The 16,714-nt window shown below is 50.0% G+C and overlaps 1 protein-coding gene across 1 annotated transcript in view; it reads right to left on the minus strand.

Annotated features, from left to right (window-relative positions):
• LOC144754871 (lymphoid-specific helicase-like) overlaps positions 1-16,714 on the minus strand; it is a 558,671-nt gene that overhangs the window by 421,396 nt on the left and 120,561 nt on the right. The window contains exon 11 of the mRNA XM_078643186.1: positions 11,011-11,207. Within this exon, the coding sequence (XP_078499312.1) occupies positions 11,011-11,207 (197 nt within the window). The remainder of the gene's footprint in view (positions 1-11,010; positions 11,208-16,714) is intronic.

Consider the following 16,714-nt stretch of genomic DNA (forward strand, 5'->3'; position numbering starts at 1 on the left):
CTGTGAGGTGGTTAGAGGGCTTCAAGGTGCAGAGCCAGGAAGCCATGTTTTTAGGTTGAGTGTTAGCCATTCTTGTGTGGTTGGGGAATCGGCTTACATCCATGATGAGGTCATTTCTTATGTTGTCAGTCTTTAGCTTAAAGAAGGCAGAGAAGTCTTCACAGTGTGGGGTGTCGCTTGTTGTGCTATTTGATTGTAGAGGTTGTGCCTTTGTTTGGGTTTTGATTAGTTCGAAGAGTTTTCTTGGCCTGTTTTTTGCTTGGTCCAATTGGCGGCTGAAGAAGTCCAACTTTGTGCGCTTTATTTTCCTGAAGTAGGCATTTCTCTTGTTTTTAAGCCTTTTGAGGTGCAGTGCTGAGGGGTCCGCTCTCCAGGTGCGCTCTGCCATTCGCATTGAACGCCTGTCGTCATTGAGTCTGTCGTCATACCAGGGGTTAGAAGTTTTGGTGGAGACTCTTCAGTTGCAGTGGGGCGACTTCATTGACTAATGTATTCATAGATTCAAGGTAGTGGTCAGTCAGTGATTGAACATCCGAGGCGCCTGAAGGGGGAAGGAGGAGATTGCCGATGTGGGGAGGCAGAGTAGCGGGGTTGAGATTCTTCATGTCCCTTTTCCATGTTTTGGATTTGATTGGTTGAGCCGGGTTAGGTTTAACTTTTTCATTGATAAAGAAGGTGATAATGTGGTGATCTGACCAGTCGCAGGGTAGAATCGTCTCCAGTTGTGTAGAATTCTCTTTGGCAATGATGAGATCAAGTATCGCGCCTTTGTCGTGTGTTGGTCTATCGCATATTTGGGTGAGGTCAAGTGCATTAAGGAAAGTTTTGAGACTATTCACCACTGTGTCTTTCTGATCGTTCCAGTGGAGATTGAAGTCACCCAGGTAGACTTGGGTGGTCTGCCGACCGGCATTGGAAGTGATCATGTCCATGAGTTGTTGGGTGAATATGAGATTGTCACCAGGCAGGTGATAGATGAGATGTAGAGCACAAACTTGTTTGCCCTCGCTGGTGATGTCGAGGCAGAGGAGTTCACAGGAGGAGAGGGAGGGGGAGGTGACTTTAGTAACGGAGAGGTTGCTTTTAAAAATGCATGCAATTCCCCCGCCCGTCTTGTCTGAAGACCTGTCTAACCTAATGATGTGATAGTTGGGGGGGGGGGGACTAGTATGTCCATAATCGGGGTAGAGGCTTCAGTGAGCCAAGTTTCTGTTAGAATGGCTAGGTCCAGATCCAGCGTGATGGAGCGAGTTTCAGAAATGCATTCATTTAAGCTCGTGAAGTTACACTTCCATAAAAGATTAATAATATTAATAATGGTGTGTTGTGTGTTTATTAATTCAACCTAGATTAAAGTTGCACACATGAATACATGGGTATAACATTATGTGCTTTATGTTACAGCAAGTATGTTTTAAAAATAATTAACTAATCTTGTTTTGTCAATATTAATTGCGGCTATTTAATTAATGGCATGTGATTATTTTATGTATGCTTTGGTCTACGTGGTGTTTTTTCTATTCTATACAGGTATGCGGAGAAATCCTGCTGGACTAAGTGAATAATGGTAGATATAAATGCTGCTTTATTTGTTTGCTTCTGCTAGGTAATTTAGACTAAATGGGTTAAACATTAGCAATGATGGGTGGGTAACAGAACGAATTTCATTTCTTGCATTAATTATTCTTTTATGTTTGTTTATATACTAGTTAACGTGAAAGCGTTTGAGGCCTAGTGCATTCGTGATTGAGAGAAAAATCTGCTCGGAGAAAAGCAAGAGTCCAAATGTGGTCGCATCCCCTGCCAAGAATTATTAACACGATGGAAAAAAAAAATGAAACGTGATGAGCTGACTGTTCTTTAGTCAAGCAAGGCCAAGGCCAGGAACCGGCAGAGGAGTATAACAGGCTGAGGAAGCTATGAACTCTGTTAAAATAATGTTGCAAACTGGAGGAAGTTTCACATTCGAAAAGTAAAGGACAATGGACTCTAAGAAAGAGACGGAACTAAGGTTCAGAAGACGTAATGTCATGGTGGCATGTCACTTGACAGCCAATCGGACTCAGACTTGAGCAGAAAAATATAAGTTTTCATAGATTAGTTTAGCGTAGAAAGGTATAAAAACTCTTCCCCCGGGGAAGAGGCTGCTGCTTCTTGCTGACCTTTAGATGGGAGTGTCGTGCTGACGGACTTTTCTTGGAGCACGTAAGAGACCCTGTAGGCCCTAAAGATTTTATCCTTTTATTCTTTTATATAGCAAGAGTAGTCAGGAATTTATAATTTTAATGATGCCAAACTGCTATTTTCTATTTGAATTATGCTTTTAAAATTTTACTTGACAGTCATTACTTTTTATAAAGACTTTAATAAAAATGCTTAAAGATCCTAATGCACTTTCTAAATATTAGTTAATAAAACATACTTTGAAATTCAAGCTGGCCTTGTTATTTCATGAAGTTTAGGTTACTAATAGCAGATTTTATCGCCACAGTGGCATAATTAATCATAGGGTTTGTTAAGGTGTGATGAATTAGTTTTACTGCAGTTGTATATAAATGTATATAATTTGTGAATAGGTTAATTAGGTCACATGATTCAGCTGGTCAAAATATGTCATTTGTTTATGGGCTTACGAATAAATTTTGGTGAGTATTGTGAAGTTGGGTAGCGTTGCTTATGGCATATTTCCTATAGACCGCTGGATCACTAGCACATCATTTATATTAAGAATACGACGTATACTAAGAGAGACTGTCATTGCTATACGATACACTGTCTATTGGTCTGAGCTGTATTGTTTTGATACATGACAAAACTTTAAATAGAAGTTAAAAAAAAAAGTACCCGGGTGAGCGATCGAACGATTCGTGTCAGAAAGGCCAGGACTGGAGAGAGGGAGATGATTCCATAATACAATAGGTGAGGGTCTGGGGCACACAGGGTGATTCCTAGGTTTGAAGACAGGAAATGCGAGTACAGGGCTACGGTGTGGAGACCGCAGAACTTTGGGAACAGACTGGGGTGCCAAAAACAAATTAGAGGAGAGAGTACACATTGTTTGCAGCCAACTGCAAACAGAGTCCCACTCCCTCCTTGTTTGTGGTTCGGTGAAATTCCAATTCGATTCATGGTGTGCGAGTGGCCGAGAACTGACCAGGAAAACACCTCACCTGCCCTCCGTAGCGGCGTTGGACACCACCTTTGGTATCTAGTGCTTGACATTGGCCCTCTAGATCGTGACTCTGCCAACCAGTGTCCGAGATTGTCCTCAAAAGTCAGCATGTGGCTCTGATACCAGAGCCAACTACTAACTCTGCTCATCGACATGAGAACCTGACAGTGCCAACCAGTGCCTTTAACTGTCCACCACATAGAGTGGCTCATACTAACCTTAGAGCTAGCGCCCGATACTGCATGCCAGCGCCTGATTCCAAGCGCCCCATTGCCACACTTGAAATTTAATAGAGGCCGTGCACACCCACAATGAGTACAGTACAGGCAGAGGAAAGCTACACAGACCCGCACCCTCACTTTCCTGTTTTAGTAACTAATAGACCCAGTTCTGCTTGAACAGGATGAAAGCAAGCTCCCCTCTTATGGCACGTTACTGATACTATTCATGCATCATTGGTGAGCACAGCATACACTTACAAGCACCGTTTCACTCAAAAATTCCCACCTTTTCACCGTGTACTGCCGTGGCAGTACCAGTGCATACTTTCCTCACACGCTGCACAGACCGGAGCTGTGAAAGCGTCCCTGGCATGCGCCCTTCCAACAACTCACATGTGGTATGGGAAGAGAGACGGACGTGAAGAATGGAGGGAGTGATAAACTCAAGCAGCAGCTGAGCTCACCCCTGAGCGCCGCCTCCGCCAGCATGACACAGCCTTTAAAGGGCCAGAGAGAACGAGGAGAGGTTGACGTTGCTCCACTCGGGATCATGCTTGACGGCGGCCCGTGCCTGCGGTGCCGCGCACAAGCAAGGTGAGCAGGAGCTAATGAAAAGGGCAGACACCAACAAACGCCGTGAATGCTTCATAAAAAGCCTGAGCAAGGCTTGCAAAATATGCAGTCAGGGTGGGCAGGGCCTAATGCCGACAAGGCGGACACCAACCCTGCTTCCAGAGAAGCCGGACAGAAAAGCAAAAATAAATCTCGCCAAGTCTAAGCAGCGCATGTGCTGCTTCGCAGGCGAGACCTAAAAATACCCGAGTTAAATAGCTATGCGTTATCTGCAAAAAAAAAAAAAAAATACCAAAATCTGAAAGGGACTACAAAGTAGTGGAAGTATTTCCAGCAGAAATGAAAGAGGGGGAACTTTGTACCGGATTGTTGGCACACACTTTGACCACGTGGGGAGAAGGTGCAGCACACATTCAAACTTCAGCTTTTCCATGCTCGACCTTGATTCTACGCCATTGTTGGGGGGTGAAATTTGCAATTTAAGGAGAGACACACAATTGATTATGCCAGGCAGGTACAGTAAAAAGCACAGAAGAACAAGTTACTTACCTTCGGTAACGATATATCTGTAAGAAACAGTAGTTAGTATTAGATTCCTTACCTTAGAATATCCCCAGGCGTCAGTCTGGATCCGGAAACTTTTGCGTAGCAGTACCCCTGCGCGTCGGTAGGCGTCGTCTGCAGGCGTCCCCTGCGGCTCCGCGTCGTCGGCGTCGTGCGCCGTGATGACGTCGCTGGAGTATATAGACGCCGCCTCCGCGCGCTGACGTCAGTTCTTTGCACACAGCTTTTCCGCGCCAGAACACGCAGAGCCATGTGAGAACCAACACTGGTGCCATTTGAAACTAGGGCCCTGAAAGGGATGTCCTTAACCCTAGGTATCAGTTCGCAGAACGGGGAGGATGGGCGGGGCGGTAAGGAATCTAATACTAACTACTGTTTCTTACAGATATATCGTTACCGAAGGTAAGTAACTTGTTCATCTGAAAGAAACAGGTTAGTATTAGATTCCTTACCTTAGAATAGATACCCCAGCAATACCAACCCCGGTGGTGGGTCTGCGAACCAATACAACCTACACCAGAAAGTCCTGGAGGACCGAACGGCCAAAGAAGCCATCCCTCCGGACTTGACTGTCCAGGCAGTAGTGCCTCGCAAAGGTGTGCAGCGAGGCCCACGTGGCCGCCTGGCAAATGTCCTGCAAAGGGACTCCCCGGCCCAGGGCAGTAGTAGCCGCCGTGGCCCGAGTGGAATGGGCCCTCAGCCCAACAGGAGGCTCCTTCCGAGCCAAAGAGTAGCATGCTTTGATGCACAGGACGACCCACCGAGAGATGGTCCGTTTCTGTACCGCCCTTCCCTTCTTCTCACCCACGTAGCCAACAAACAGTTGGTCATCCACCCGGAACTGGCGTGTGCGATCCATATAGAATGAAAGCGCACGTTTTGGGTCCAGACGATGGAGCCGCTCTTCATCCTTTGAAGGATGCGGAGGCGGGAAGAAAGAGGGCAAGGTGATGGACTGCCCAATGTGAAAAGCAGAGACTACCTTGGGCAGGAAAGAAGGTCTAGTCCGAAGAACCACCTTATCAGGATGAACAGACAAGAAAGGAGGTTGAATAGAAAGAGCCTGGAGCTCACTCACTCTCCTGGCAGAGGTGATGGCTACCAGGAAGGCCGTCTTTAAGGTGAGAAGACGGAGAGGACAGGAATGAAGGGGCTCAAAGGGAGCGCACATCAGGAAAGTCAAAACCAGGTTCAAGTCCCACTGAGGCATCACGAACGGAGTTGGAGGATACATGTGCGTGATGCCCTTCAAGAATCTCAACACAATAGGGGACTTGAACAAAGATGGCTGATCAGGTAGCCTCAAGAAGGCGGAAAGGGCAGAAAGATAGCCCTTGATAGTGCCCAGAGCAGAGCCCTGCTGGGCAAGGGAAAGGAGGAAGAGGAGAACCTCAGACAGAGGGGCAGAAAGGGGATCCACAGCCCTCGCTGTGCACCATGCCACAAATCTGTTCCACCGGCAGGCGTATACCGACTTTGTGGAGGGACGCCTGGCTGCCAGAATGACATCACAGACTTCAGGAGGCAAGTCAAATGGCCTCAACTGTCGCCGCTCAATCTCCACGCATGGAGGTGGAGACTGGACAGGTTCGGGTGGAGGACCGTCCCCTGCTGCTGCGACAGAAGGTCCTCCTGAAGGGGCAGGCGGATCGAGGGACCGACTGTCATGCTGAGTAGCTCGGGATACCAGTACCTTCGAGCCCAGTCCGGAGCCACAAGGATAACTTGGGCCCGGTCGCGCCTGATCTTCTTCAGCACTCTGGGCAGAAGTGGTATAGGCGGAAAGGCGTACAACAGACCGCAACTCCACTCGCGCCGAAAGGCGTCGCCGAGCGAGTGCCGTCTTGGAAACTCCAACGCGCAGAACTGATGACATTGCGCGTTCTCTTCTGTGGCGAATAGATCTAACCAAGGCTCTCCCCATTGCTGAAAGAGGCCTCTCGCCACATCCGAGTTCAGACGCCATTCGTGATCCACCGAGCACCGACGGCTGAGTTCGTCCGCCCTGGCGTTCAGAGAACCTGCCAGGTGTTGAACCGTCAGAGTCACGCCCTGACGTTCCAGCCATTGCCAGAGGCGCAGAGCCTCTTGGCAAAGGGTCCACGACCCCACACCGCCCTGTTTGTTGCAGTACCACATGGCGGTGGTGTTGTCCGTGAACACCTGCACTACACTCCCGTTGACAAAGGGGAGGAATGCCTTCAGTGCTAGGCGAATCGCCCGCAGCTCCAACATGTTGATATGGAGCCGGGACTCCGCCGGAGACCAGAGGCCTCTGATCTCCGCCTCTCCCAAGTGGCCACCCCAGCCTTGGAGGGACGCGTCCGTCACAACCACGTGCTCCGGTTGGGGAAGGGAGAGGGATCTGCCCCTGACCCAATCGCGGTCCGTAAGCCACCACTGCAACTGTCTCGCAGTGCCCTCCGAGATCAGGACATGGTCGGATAGGTTGCCCTGATGCTGGGCCCACTGAAACTTCAGGTCCCACTGCAGAGCCCGCATCCGCCATCTGGCGTGATGCACCAGAAGGATGCAGGAGGCCATCAGCCCCAGAAGCCGCAGCGTCAACCTGACCGAAACCCGGGATAACGGCTGAAAGATGGGAATCAGAGCCTGAATATCCCGGACCCGCCGTTCCGGAGGATAAACCCGAAACTGCGCCGAGTCGAGAACCGCTCCGATGAAAAGGAGCTTTTGAGAGGGACACAGGTGTGATTTCGGCACATTGATGGAAAACCCCAGCTCGTGCAGGAGGTCTGCCGTCATCTGAAGGTGGTGGACGACTGTCTGGGGCGAGCCCGCCTTCAACAGCCAGTCGTCGAGGTAGGGGAAGACTGAAACCCCTAACCGGCGCAGATGAGCTGCGACCACCGCCATCACTTTCGTGAACACCCGTGGGGCGCTGGTAAGGCCGAATGGGAGCACGATAAACTGAAAGTGCTCGTGGCCTACCGTGAACCGCAGGTAACGCCGGTGGGCCGGCAGGACGGGGATGTGAAAGTACGCATCCTGCAAGTCCAACGCTACCATCCAGTCTTGTGGGTCTAGAGCAGCCAAGACCTGAGCCAAAGTCAACATCTTGAACTTCTCCTTCCGGAGGAAGCCGTTGACGTTCCGTAGATCCAAGATAGGACGCAGGCCTCCCTTGTCCTTCTTGGGTACCAGAAAGTAGTGGGAGTAGCAACCACACCCTACTTCTGGCCCAGGAACGCGCTCGATGGCCCCCTTGGCCAAGAGGGCCGTAACTTCCTCCTGCAGAAGTGTCAAGTGGTCCCCCGACACACGGTGGTTCTGCGGTGGCATGGCTGGAGGAGTGGACTCGAAGGGGAGGGCATAGCCCCTTCGGACAAGCTGCAGCACCCACCTGTCCGATGTTATCGCGCGCCAGCGGGAGTGGTGATGGCGAACCCTGCCACCCACTGGCGTCACGTGAGCCCGAAAGCTCGGACTAGGAAGGCTTGGATGCCGCAGCGGAGGGAGGCGTGGACTGACCACGACGCTGGCCTCTACCGCCACCACGGCGGAAACCACGGGCGCCACCGCGCTGGGGAGCGCTCTGCGCCGCGTGGCTGGCAGCACGTGTGGGACCTCCCCTCCCTTGGCCACGAAAGGGCCGAAACGAACCCGTCTGCTGGCGCTGGGTCGAGAGACCCAAGGACTTGACCGTGACCCTGGAGTCCTTGAAGCGCTCCAGCGCGTGGTCCGCTTTGTCACCAAATAGGCGACTGCCATCAAATGGCATGTCCATAAGTGTATTTTGGACGTCTGGTGAGAAGTTGGCAGATCTCAGCCAGGCATGGCGACGAATCGCCACCGTAGTGGACATGGCCCGTCCCAGTGAGTCCGTGGTGTCCAGACCACAACGGATCGAGTACCGCGCCGCATCCCAGCCTTCAACCAAGGACCGGGTGAGCTTGTCCCGCACTTCCTGGGGGCATTGCGGCAAACACTCCTCGACCGTATCCCACAGGGAGTGGGTGTAGCGGCCCAAGAGGCACGCGGTGTTACAAGACCGCAGTCCAGCGCTCAAAGAGGAAAACACTTTTTTACCAATTTGGTCGTACCTCTTTGATTCCCGGTCGGGCGGAGCCGACGGAAATGCGGACAGTGAAGTGGAGGCCTGGATCACCAGACTCTCCGGGGAGGGATGGGTGGACAGGAAGGCAGGGTCGTCCGAGCAGGGACGGTGACGCCTGGCAACGTTCCGGTCAACCGGCGCACCAGAAGCGGGCCTGGACCAGGTGCCCAGAAGGACATCCGTCAGGGCCTCATTAAACGGCAGCAGAGGCTCCTGGGGGCATGACTGCGGTTTAAAAACTTCCGTCAGAATATTCGGTTTGACCTTCGCGACGGGGAGCTCAAGGTGTAAGGCCTTGGCAGCCCTCATCAGGACCACCGAATAGGCAGCACCCGCCTCGGACGCCACAGGGGACGGAGAGACAAACCCAGGGTTGGGCGACTCGTCCAGGCCACTGGCATCACCCAGATCACCTACCCAGTCCACATCGTACTGGCAGGCACGGGATAGAGGGTCCTCAGACCCCTCCCAACCCTCTCCATACTCCTCCTCGTCATACCCATATTCTGGGTCGACGATATAGACATCGGGGTCAACGGGCCCCATCGGCGTCGGGTCCGGCGTCGGCCGACGCCGGTCCGGCTCCGAGTCCGGAGTCTGGGAGGAAAGGGGGGTGGCGCCGCGCGGCGTCGGTGCCGGGGACCCGACGCCGGCCGGAGCCGACGGCGGAGTCGCTGCACCACGCGGGGGCGGTACCACGGGTTGGCCCACAGGAACCGACGCCGGAGAGGCCGGGAGACCAGCCGGCGACGAACCAGAGGGAACCAGCGGCGCCGGGGCCGGAGCCACCGGTGGCGCCGGGGCAGGAGCACCCGAACCGCTCGGGCCCCCAGACGGGACCGACGGGCCCGCAGGCGCCGAAGGCCCCGCCGGAGAAGACCTCGCCCTCATAGCAATGAGGAAGGCCTCGATCTCCTCACGCGACGCGCCTTCCCCAGGGACCGACAGGTGTGGGGTAGACGGCGTCGGCGACCCATGCGGGACCGCGGGGGTGGGGTCACCCGAGCCCCCGGCCGCAGCACGCGGGCGTCGGGGGGAGTCGGGGGTGCGATGGCGACGCCCCGACTTCTTGTGCTTACCTGACGAGCCGGAGGAATGGTGGCGACTCCCGGAGCGCCCATGGCGGCTCCGCGACCGTTCCCTCGACCGCTCCCTCGACCTCCGACCGGACCGGGACCGCTCTCGACGCGGGGCCGACAACCGGAGCTCGAGAAGCTTGCGGGACCGCTCCCGCCTAGCTTTTCCAGTCAAGGCCCGACAGTCGACGCAGGACTCCACGTCGTGGTCCGCGCCCAGACACCGGAGGCAGAGTCGATGGTGGTCGGTGACCGACATCAGGCGGTCGCACTCGTCGCAACTCTTGAAACCGGGCATCCTACCGGCACCGTAAGATCAATCAGTTAACAAAAAACTTGGTCAAAAGACCGGAGTACTGCTCTTCGGATCTGCGCTAACTGGCGCGGAAAAAAGAAGAACTGACGTCAGCGCGCGGAGGCGGCGTCTATATACTCCAGCGACGTCATCACGGCGCACGACGCCGACGACGCGGAGCCGCAGGGGACGCCTGCAGACGACGCCTACCGACGCGCAGGGGTACTGCTACGCAAAAGTTTCCGGATCCAGACTGACGCCTGGGGATATTCTAAGGTAAGGAATCTAATACTAACCTGTTTCTTTCAGATACACCGAGCACGTTACATAAGTGTTCAAATGACGAGATTACATAAAAGGAGAAATACAAAACTGCACTCCTTTCATTCCTAAGAAAAGGTTCCCTGCCACTAAGTGAATGCAGCACCCAGAATGTTTTGGATCAGAGGGGACTTTGTGCTTCACAAATATAAACATATCTGCACCAGGTGAGCAGTGGTAGGAGGCAAAGGGGTCATTCTCTCTCTTCAAACTTTAAGCACCCGGAGAGGGCGCAACTGTATAGGTCATACAGACCTTCCTGGAACCATTGACTAGCTCCGTAACAGGCAGCATAGTACTAAGCTGCAAATGGAATGATGAACGAGCACAAGAATGACACTCACATTCTTGAACACACATTTTCCACCCGGTCATCCAACTCGACCATAGATTATCTCCTGGTGTGGGAATGTATTAGAAACTGGATATCCCAGTTGGAGGCCAATTTTTATGCATTTAGCTATCATGCTGCAATTTCTTGACATCCCTTGGCACCTCGGTAACAATTCATGGGAATCAAATTCTAAAACCTAGTATTCCAAGAAAAAATAGTATAGTGCTGAAATGGGGTGAACATTGATATGTGATCTTGTGAAAGATGGATAGGGCAGCTTATGTGAAATGACATTTCTAAAAGAATGAAGAAAAGTTATACTGTACGGATTCTCAAAATGCAGCCTTCTGCAATACTTAACAGAAATCAAGCCTACCTCTTTAGGTCATCAAACACATCAGGCAACAGGAAATTTAGCAGTGACCACAGCTCTGCTAGATTGTTCTGTAGGGGAGTGCCAGTTAGCAGAAGTTTATTGTCCGAGCTTAACTGTTTCAACTCCCTGATCAGGCGGCAGTTCATATTTTTTATCCGGTGCCCTTCATCCAAAATCAGGTACTTGAAGTAGAAATTCTAAAGTAAAAAAAAAAAAAAAAAAAAAAAAAAAAAAAAAAAAAACTTAAATTACCACGCATGATAGGTTGAGAAAAAACAATTAGAAAGACTTCTACCAATATTTATTTGTTCCAATTTGGTTACATTCAGGAAGCTAGTATTAGTAGTCCTTAGCTCACCCTCCCCACCCCCTTCCGTGCTGTAGGCCTGTTGACAGGACCAGTTCTGCACCTTTACAGAAAATGGAGGAAGCATGTATTACTGGTAGCCAAGCCTTGCATTTTACATTCAACAGTATCCTCTTCTAGACTCTCGGAAGAAATGCACTCACTAGCGCACGTACATGTACGCCCACAGCTTTATTTAATATATATATATAATTTTTTTTTAAACAGAACTTTTCCAAAGCACAAAGTGCCTTTGTAAGATCCAAAATCACCTGAAGGAGCTGCATACATCAATGTTATGCACAACCTTACCCTCAAAGGAAAATATATTCCTCTGGAAACCTGAAAGCAACTTGTGTAAAAAGTCATTTCTAATATTCTTTGGAAAACTCCTGCGGGAATCACTTGTCAAGCAACTCCTTATCGGTATTAAAGGAGGGAAAGTGAATGACTGGCTCACTGCAAGTTCAAACGTGTAAGGAAGAAATACGGAGACCCAGAAAAATGTTTGACAAGGTACACAATTTCGAAGGCACCTCAAAGCGACACTTACCCATAGCACTCTGCAAAGAAAGTAAATGGCCTCTAGAACAGTGGTTCCCAAACTTTAAAGCAACAACCTAGTTTTTAGAACGACAAACTTTCATGACCCATCTAGCTTTAATGGACATTAGGCAGAAGTTGTTTTAATGTAACTCAAGTATCATGTTGTAGCACACTCATTTACAGACCACCTATTTTCCATTGAAATGGTGACAAAGTGTGCTGGCATACAGTTTTACTGACAACTATACTTCCCACAAAAGTATGGAAATATGGTTTCAGGGCATATTCCTTTTTTGTGCACCATCAAGTGTCTTGATTTGGTTTGATTCTATTAAAATGTGTTCCATCACACTTCAGAATTAAAACAAAATGTGCTTCATTTTGGCTTTCCTAACTGCTAAATGGGACAGTTAATTTACAGTAATTTACATTTGACAAATTACATAATACAGCCTTTCCTTTGACACTAGCTGTACCCCAGCAAGGTTACATAATTCACTATTTTTTTCATCCGACTAAAGGGAGAGGAGTTTGTAAGGATTAAGTTACTTACCCTGCAAGTATCTGTTCTTGGCATGTACTGCTGTAGATTCACATGCTTTGCATAAGTCTGCCATCTAGTGTGGGGCTCGGATGATTACAAGATTTTGTTCCAAGAAGTTCTTTGAGTCCCAAGGCTGTGAGACTCCTCTTCGGAATACTGCGCATGGTCATCAATGTTATCTTCAGATTTTTTTGCCATTGGTAGGTGAGAATGTAAAGAATGCGGTGTATGCAAGACTTGAGATGGCCATGCGTTAGTATGAGAAAATATATCAACTGCAACCTACACAAGAATTTGTGGAAGAGGGATGGGGCATGTGAATCTACAGCAGTACATACCAAGAACAGATGCATACAGGAAAAAGTAACAGGATACGTAACAATCTGTTTGAGGCATGTGTGCTGTAGACACACATGCTTTGCATAGACCGCAAAGCAGTCCCTCTCCCTAGGTAGTGGTTAACTTGTGGGCGTTGCGGTTGTAGGAAAAAGTTTTAAGTACCTCCTGACCAACATTGGCTTGTTGGCGTGCAAATACATCCGCACGTTTTATGAACGTGTGCGGAGTAGACCATGTTGCTGCTTTCCAAATATAAGCAATAGGAATGTTTCCTAAAAAAGCCATAGAAACACCAACTTTCCTAGTGGAGAGTACTTTTGGTGTAACAGGTAAAAGTAGTTTAGCCTTTTCATAGCATGTCTGTATGCATTTAACTATTAGTCTTGAAATGCCTGATTTCGAACTTGCTTTGCCTAAACGAGGAGGTTCAAAGCCAACAAAACATTTGTTTAGTTTTCCTAAATGATTTAGTCCTGTCTAAATAATACATAAAGGCCCTTTTTACATCTAAACTGTGTAATGCCCTTTCTGCATCTGTGTCAGGTTGTGGAATAAATATAGGTAAATCAATGGATTAATATGAAAACTGGAAACTACTTTTGGTAGAAATGTAGGGTTAGTTCTAAGCACTACTCTAGTTGAAAGAAAGGCTCCAAGGTGTGTGCCTGCATTTCACCAACTCTTCCAAGAGAAGTAATAGCAATTAAAAAAGCAAGTTTCCATGAAAGATATATGTACTGACAAGAATGTAATGGTTCAGAATGAGGACCCATTAATCTTGTCAGGACAAGGTTTAAATTCCATGCTGGGGCAGGTGGAAGTCTAGGGTGAATTATTCTTTTAAGTCCCTCCATGAATCCTTTATGGGAGTCCGCTGCGGGGAGGATACTCACTACATCTCATTGTATGCCGATGACCTGCTGCTGTATTTGGAGGATACCAATGAGGCCTTAGGCGGTGCTGTGGGGCTGCTCTCCTCCTTTGGCGAATTGTCGGGACTTAGGGTGAACTGGGATAAGACATGTGTCTTCCCGTTGCGAGCGGATACCCAGTGCCCCCCCCTTCCGGTAAATGTGCTCTGGGCAGATAGGTGCTTTACGTATCTGGGGGTCCGAATCTATCATGATGCGGCAAACCTCCTGGAGGGCAATATTGGGCGATGCATCAGGGGATTACGCGGATGCATGTCCTTTTGGGCATCTCTCCCTTTATCGGTGCTAGGGCGAGTGGCATTGCTGAAAATGGTGGCGCTCCCTCGACTGTTATATTATTTCAGAACCTTGCCTATTTGGATCCCGCAGCGGATCTTTCGAGAACTGCGGTCGATGATTACCGAGTTCCTCTGGGGGCATGGCAGGCGTAGGGTGGCGTTGCACACCATGATTAGACCCAAACTTGAGGGAGGGATGGCTGTGCCGGACTTTGAGTTATACTACCTGGCGGCCCAGCTTCAAATTCTGACACAGAACGTGGCTAGGGAGTTTAGAGGTCCTGAACGGCTCCGAGGGCTGGGTGTCCAAAGACATGTCCTTTCCTATATTGTTATGCAACAGAGGTTGGTGTTGAGCGAGCTCACCCTAGAAGAAAAAACCCTCCGGCTATGCTGGAACAGGAGCCTGAGGCGGGCGCGAGCAGTGAGGCCATATGCCCCGGAGATCCCTATAGGGATGCTGACGGCGCTGCCACATGGGGGGGACTGGTCTCCGCTGGCGGGCTGGGAGGAGCTGGGTTTGCATGTTGTGGGTGACCTGTTTATGGAAGGAGTGCTGGCCCCGTTTGCGGTGCTTCGGGAGCAATTTGGCCTTCCTGATGGGGATTACCTCCTGCATGCGGCGATATCTGCAGCAATGCAGAAGCACTGGAAGAGAGGATTGGCGGAACCGGACACGACCACGGCCTGTCAGTACGTGATGATGGCCGCGGGTACAATTAAGGCGGTGACGTGCCTTCAATCACGGATGCTGCACGACGGGCTGGAGCCGCTTACGTTGTTGAAAGCCAGGTGGGAGACCAGTGTAGGCAAGCCTATTCCGGACACTGAATGGGGCCACATCTTGAAACGAACGTGGAAGGGAAGCAGGAATGCTAGGTTCCAACAAATAAATTTCTTCCTTATACATAGAGCATACCTGACCCCGGGGAAGCTCCGCCGGCACTTCCAGGTGCAGGACGCGGCATGCCCGCGGTGCTCGGCGCCGGAGGCTGAACTGGACCACATGATGTGGGGTTGCCCGAAGTTGAATACGTACTGGCCTGAGGTGGGCGCCCTTCTGAATGCGGTCACGGATAGGGAGGTGGAATTTGATATGGCGGCGTGCCTTTTACTGTGGTTCCCTCACACAGCGAAAACGAAAGTCACGAGCAAGTTCATTGATCTGGGGCTTATGTTAGCACAGAGGGAGATCACGTGGCGCTGGAAAACTAGGGAAGGGCCTGTGTTGGGGAGGTGGACGACTGAGCTGTTGAAGTGGTCGAGGTGCGAGAGTGTATTGAGGATGCGACAGGCCACCAGACTGGGGAATGAGAAGGGCATAGAGGCGGCTAGAGCCTGGGAGACGATTGTGCAGGCTCTGAGTGATTACTTGACGGACGATACAGAGGAGGGATCCTCGGAACCGAGTTCCTAGAGACTAGACACACGACCATTTAATCATTGATGCTGACACACCCACCTGTCCGACACACATCACCGCCACCCACATCAGTAGTAGCCAGGGGAGGGAGGGAGGGAGTAGTGGTGTTCGTGGACTGCCATATCGGAGATAGGAGGTAGACGTCCTGAGTATGACACGGGTGAGTCCTCTCACTGATACAAAGGCGGCACCAGGCTTGGTGCACTCAGTAAGCTTCGGTGTGATCAGTGTGGTAAGCACGACCCTCTAGGGGATATTTGGGGGGGGGGGGGGTAGTTGTAGCTGTGCGGATTTAAAATGCGGGAACAGGATTATGTTTGTAACCAATCGCCCCTATGCACCATACTAGGAACCTTGTTGGACATTGACCTTGCGCCGCCCGGCCTCCGGGATGTGGGCTGATGGGCTGTGTAAATGCCAGAAAACATGTGGTGCCTTGTGTGGCGGGGGGACTGATGGTTGCTTCTCTCGATGTTTTGTTCCTAAATTCTGCAATAAAAATATACTTTCAAAAAAAAAAAAAAAAAGTCCCTCCATGAAAGCTTTTATAACAGGAATTTTAAACACTGATGTGTTGTATATTCTGGAGATTTGCAGCAATAGCTGCAAGACATAATCGTATAGAATGATATGCTAACCTAGAAGTTTGTAAATGCAATCAGCAGAAAAAATGCGTTTGTACCTTTGCTTGAAGAGGATTAGCGTTTTGTCTGTGAAAAAATAACAAAACAATTCCATTTTGCTGCATAACATTGCTGTGTAGTTGGTTTAAGAGCTTCTTAAAGAATATTCATACAGTCTTGTGGCAAATGTAAGTATCCAAACTATCAGACTTCAGGAGCCAAATGGCAAGACTCCTTTCTTTGAGATCGGGATGTCTTAATGTTCCATGCTTCTGCATGTGGAGGGCCGTGTTGAGGTGAAGCTTCTCGTATGAAATAGAGAATTCCATGAGTGTTGAAAACCACGGTTGTCAAGCTCATGTGGGAGCTATTAGTATCATGGTAGGCAATGTTTGCCCAAGTTTCCTGACCACTAATGGAAGTAGTGGGAGAGGTGGAAAAGCATACGCAAATATCCTGAACCAGTTCATTCATGGAGCATTGCATTTGGACTGATGGTGGTGATATCTGCTTGCTTAGTATGGGCATTCACTTTTTTTTGTTGCAAACCGGTCTACCTCTAGGAATCCCCATTTGCGCAAGTATGGTTGAAAAACATTGGGATGAATTTCCCAAGTGTGGATTTCTTGTTGTGATATGCTCAGAAAGTCTGCAGTCTGATGGCTTGTAACGG

Source organism: Lissotriton helveticus, chromosome 5_1 (genome assembly GCF_964261635.1).
Source record: "Lissotriton helveticus chromosome 5_1, aLisHel1.1, whole genome shotgun sequence".
Lineage (NCBI taxonomy): Eukaryota > Metazoa > Chordata > Amphibia > Caudata > Salamandridae > Lissotriton > Lissotriton helveticus.